Below are 5,191 nucleotides of genomic sequence, written 5' to 3'. Positions count from 1 at the left end.
TCACCTCTGTACGCGCAAGGGGTTTGCCCTTTGCGTCGGCTGCATTCGAGTATTTGCCAGCGACACGATTTTTGCAATCAAGGCTTCTGCCCCCGTACACTTCCCGTGCAAGGGTTCTTTGCGGCCGCCCGCCCGATCAAACTTTTACTTCTGCGAATGTCTCTCTCGCGATCGGCTGGTCATTAGCGGTCGATGATTTAATAAGCGGTCGAGGTTAGCAATCCTTCGGTGCTTCGGTGCATGGGCAGGTCGAAGTTCTGTGTGTGTGTGTTTATCAGCTCGGAAGAATGCGTTCTGGTGCCTGGCTGGCCGCAGTGGTTGGCAAACGGTTGGCGGCCTCCAAACGTGGATTGCCATGATTTAGGGTGCTTATCTCTCACGCACATGGTGCATCCCTGTACGCTGCGCGGAGGTTTCCGGAGGCGATCTTTATGCAGCACTGAGTTACGTTTAACCACGCAATCGGTTTGATGACCACTGGGTTGTTATCTTGTAGCAGGCAATCCTCGAAAGGATGGCGCTTATTTGCAGGTACGAGCGAAAATGTTCGTAACTAGTAATTGAATGAGCAAGACAAACAAGCCCAGCTGTAATGATAGGGGAAGAGGCACGCAGAGTCAATCTAACACTGTTATTCATCGGCTTGGAGGGAGTTGAACAAAAAACACAAAAAATATTCATCTTGAAACGAATATACGTGTGGCCTAACGTGTCTTTCATTAACAGGCACCAAGGAGTATCCTGAGGTATTTCATCCATCCATCCTGAGGCATTTCAAATAATGAGGAGTTTCTTCATGTTAGCCTCATTAGTAAAAGTTAAGCTTACTGATCCGAATATAACCTAGAACGGGATCTAGATATTGAAGAGTCTATATATTCAATTTAGGAGGCATTCAAACTTATTCTTCTTCTTCTTTCTTCTTTGGCACAACAACCGCTGTCGGTCAAGGCCTGCCAGTACCCACGAATGAAGTGAAGAACTTGGCTTTCAGTGACTTATTGTTACCATAGCAGGATAGTCAGTCCTACGTATGGGGCACGGTCTATTCGGGACTTGAACCCATGACGGGCATGTTGTTAAGTCGTACGAGTTGACGACTGTACCACCAGACCGGCCCAAACTTATTCAAACTTATTATAGACCGATTTAAGTAGGTTTCGTAGAATGTAGCGCCGATGAGCATGAAATAGGTCAATTGGATACTTGCCTAACAGTTTTGAAATTCTTCTTGTTGTCATATAAAGATCTATCAAATCTTCAGGTTTCGTAGAATGTAGCGCCCATGAGCATGAAATAGGTCAATTGGATACTTGCCTAACAGTTTTGAAATTCTTCTTGTTGTCATATAAAGATCTACCAAATCTTCAGGTTTCGTAGAATGTAGCGCCCATGAGCATGAAATAGGTCAATTGGATACTTACCTAACAGTTTTGAAATTCTTCTAGTTGTCATATAAAGATCTACCAAATCTATAAACCACTGGAAACAAATACAAACTCATTTTTGCCACATAAAAATTTGTATATGGTCCTAGGAAGTGTACGAGAAATATTTCTAAGTGGACTAGATTATTTCAAAAAAAAAAACGAAATCTTCAACAACTTTTTATTTTGGAGGAGATTAAGCCGTGGAGAGTATTTAGCAGAAATAATAAAAGTGATTTGATGTTCATTTCAAGACAATTTAAATTAACATCATGAACAGATCTCTTCTGAGGTTTGACAAGGACCTATAGACTTGCCTCCTAGTATCTTCTTCTTTGGCACAACAACCGCTGTCGGTCAAGGCCTGTCTGAACCACTAGTGGGGTTTGGCTTTCAGTGACTTACTGATTACATATATAGAAGGATGATCAGTCCTTCGAATGGGGGCACGGTCCATTCAAGGTTCGAACCCTCGAATTTGTATGTCGTTAAGTCGCACGAGTTGACGATTGTACCAACAGACCGGCAATATTGGGGGATACTAGTTCGAAAGATAAGCAAAGGTGGGACACCGTACAAGGCTGCTAACTACAAGATCTTACGGAAGGAATACTTCAACGGATTTTTTAGGTTATATTTCATATTGGAGATTCAACTTTATTCTATATCAAAACATTTTTGTGAGTTTGTTGTGTGTTTTTAGTCAGCTCTTAATTTAATTCCCTAAATGAAGATACGATATCGATTGCCTGTCTTGCATTGAAACAACTCAGACTTCCCTCAGGTATGTCAATGTTCTGAGATGATACTTTCTTGACGCTCTCATTGCTCTCCAACATAGAAACCCATCTATTCGTAAGGCTTCCAACAGCACACATCGTATACATTACTTCCGCTTCGTTATGCGTATCCGCAGTCCATCCTTCGACCGGAGCACCAGCTCACCGTACAGCGTAAGATTTTCGCGCCGATCGACCGCCTCGACCCGGTACTGCCGCAGCACGGCTACCAGCACTGCCTTCGCCTCGAGCGCCCCGAACTTCTGCCCGATACAGTTCCTCGGCCCCGCACTGAACGGAATGTAGGCGAAGGGATGGCGCGGCTTTTGGGCCGAGGACGCATCCACCATAAAGTGGTCCGGATTGAAGCGATCCGGGTTGGGAAAGACGGCCGGATCGCGGTGCAGCTGGTACACGACGATGACGGCGTTCGTACCCGCCGGCAGCACATGGTCGGCCAGCCGCACGTCCTCCGTCAGCCGTCGGCCAATGATCGGAATGCTCGGGTACAGCCGCAACCCTTCCTTAATGCACGCCTCCAGATATCGCATCTCGCTCAGCTCGCGCATCGTTGGCCACCGTTCGCCGCCGTCGCCCATCACGCACTCGATCTCCTGTACTACCCGCTCCTGGACGGTCGGGTCCGTGCCGAGTAGGAACAGGGTCCAGGAGATGGAGGTCGCCGTCGTATCGTGCCCGCCGAGAATGAACGTGTCCACCTCCTCGCGTATATCCGTGTCGGACAGTATCCGACCACCGTCGGACGCTTCGATCAGCAGATCGAGAAAGGCGAGTTGCTTACGCCCGCTGCCCTCGCAGTTGTTGTTGTTCGCATCGAGCCCGTCCTCCGTGTTGGCCTGCTTCACCATGCTGCCAGTTTGAATAATGGACCGCCGCTCCGTGATCATGCGGTAGGAGAACCGGTGAAGGATGTCGAGACACTTCTGCTGCTCCCGGTACTGCCGCGTACAGCGGAAGATGATGTCCGGATGGAGCCAGAGCTTTTGCAGCCGGTTCAGCATTATCTCGCCGATTCTGCAATAAGCGATAAGCGCGTGCCGGGTTAATGATGCGCTGACAAACTCGGACTGGCCGGAAACTTACTTCTCGTGTGCCCGCACGTACTCCGAGTCGGACTGGCGCTGTGCGTACACCGGACATCCCATGGCAGTTTCTGGATGGAAGCAGGAGAGAAAAGCAAACACACATGACAAACGGCAATCATTAGTAACGTGCTTTTGTGATGCACACTCCATCCCTACCGCAGATAATGTCCAGCGAGCAGAGCGTGATGTAGCGCACACAGTCGAAGCCTGCCTCATTGTCCAGCTCCTTTGCCAGCTTCTCGACCAGCACCGTCGCCTGCTTGTTGAACACCTCCACAAAGTCGGCCAGTATGCGGAAGTGAAACGTGGGCGTCAGGATCTTGCGCCGGTGCTGCCACTTGCTGGCCGGGCTCGTCAGCAGCCCGGTCCCGAGCCAGGGCTGGAGAAACTCGTAGTCACGGCCTTTCTCAATGTTTTTGGTGCTGCTCAGTATTTTCTGGAGGGTATGGCAATTTAGTTGGTTTAGTTGGTGGCTAGGAGCGTACAGTCCATTCGAGCGAACCCTACCTCAACTGCTTGCGCCTGCGAGATCAGCACGTAAGGCGTCATCCCGTTCCAGATGCGCGTTATACCCTGGCGGCGTCCATACAGCTTTCGGGATGCGATGATGCGATTGAACAGTTCTGAAATATCGTTATAAAACAGGGAAGGGGTAAGAGGATTAAGTATTTCCAGTGCACAAACGCTTCTATTGTACCACACAATTAACATTCATTAGTTCACAGCACTGTTAGTCATTTAAAAATTTCATCAATATCGTATCATTCCTGCCTTCTGTATCGCTGTAATATCGGCTGTCATACAGTATAACACAATCAATTTGATGTAAAACGCTTTATTCACGTTTGCCGCCTAAAGGTATGCAACGTAAGTTTGCGAAGCGTTTCACAAGGGCATTTAAGCTCCCAGTACGCAGAAGCATACAAATTATTAGATTTTTTTTTCACATTTTGCAATGATCACTATTATGAAACACTTCAAAGCACTTGTAAAGGAGTCATCTATCAGATATTTCGGTTCCTCATCTGAGCTAAATTAAGTTCTTTCTTAGCTAACACATGTTCGTAGCAGCACCGTTTGATTGTAATTGATTGTACCTTCGCGGTCAGCGTTGATAAGCAGGGCATTGCCGATGACTGGCAGCGTGGCCGGGCCGGGGATGCAGTTGATGTGTCGCACCAAGCGCCGATAGCGCTCCAGGTACGCTGCCAAGCAGCAAACGATAAAGATGAAGCTCAGCAGCAGCAGCACACTAGTTTTCGGCACACTCTCGATAAACTGCTGCCTGGTCCAGCTGTTGGACCCTGCTCCGATGCTGGAGGCAAGCAGCACAGGATCACCGTAAGCCATGACGTTGTACCAACAACCTAAACGCACTGAGTGTCTCGTCCCTAACGGGGGTGGCACCACACTTGCTACTACGGGTCGACTAAAACGGGAAGACGGTACCGTTGCGAACTTATATACAAACAAGCTTCACTTATGCGCCTCCCGCCCGAGGCCCCGCCACACATCGCAGAGCTCATTCGAGTGAAAAATTATAATGGTCATTAACATCTCATGCACCTGGGCGAGCGAAAATCACAGCTCAGCGAACTGCCACCGAGAAATGGCCATCCCACATCTGGTTAAGCGTATGCGTATCAGACTCACCTCGTTAATTAAAGTCACATCAATTAGGCAATTTTCGGGGCTGGTAGCCCGATAGCACAGATGCAATTTTTCACACTTTCTTCATGCATGCTAAATGCTAATCGCACCGGGCGGACGGGTAATCAATTAATGGGCTGCACCACCAAGCGTTGCAGCACACCATCGTGGCAGATAGGCAAACGTGTGCCGCTGTGAGGTGTGAAGGTGACGCCGTCCTTCGCGTCGA

At 48.5% G+C, this 5,191-nt stretch overlaps 1 protein-coding gene across 1 annotated transcript; it reads right to left on the bottom strand.

Moving 5' to 3' along the window:
• Window positions 1–2,219: 2,219 nt before the first annotated feature.
• On the bottom strand, window positions 2,220–4,662 carry LOC121589225 (cytochrome P450 4c3-like). Its single transcript, XM_041907973.1, has 5 exons — window positions 4,410–4,662; window positions 3,820–3,935; window positions 3,469–3,748; window positions 3,311–3,380; window positions 2,220–3,241 (listed from the first exon to the last, which is right to left on the bottom strand). The coding sequence occupies exons 1-5, from the start codon at window positions 4,660–4,662 to the stop codon at window positions 2,314–2,316; spliced, it is 1,647 nt and encodes a 548-aa protein (XP_041763907.1). The 3' UTR covers window positions 2,220–2,313.
• Window positions 4,663–5,191: the final 529 nt, after the last annotated feature.

This window comes from Anopheles merus, chromosome X, assembly GCF_017562075.2.
Source record: "Anopheles merus strain MAF chromosome X, AmerM5.1, whole genome shotgun sequence".
Classification (NCBI taxonomy): domain Eukaryota; kingdom Metazoa; phylum Arthropoda; class Insecta; order Diptera; family Culicidae; genus Anopheles; species Anopheles merus.
The sequence above is the reverse complement of the archived record's forward strand: the minus strand, read 5'-3'. Positions and strand labels throughout refer to the sequence as shown.

Bases quoted from the DNA above. Each gene is read 5' to 3' on its own strand.
- LOC121589225 (XM_041907973.1), bottom strand. From the start codon at position 4,662: ATGGCTTACGGTGATCCTGTGCTGCTTGCCTCCAGCATCGGAGCAGGG. The intron at 3,936-4,409 runs GTACAATCAATT...ACGATATTTCAG, and splicing joins TATCAACGCTGACCGCGAAG to AACTGTTCAATCGCATCATC. The intron at 3,381-3,468 runs GTAGGGATGGAG...GCTTCCATCCAG, and splicing joins CTCGCTGGACATTATCTGCG to AAACTGCCATGGGATGTCCG.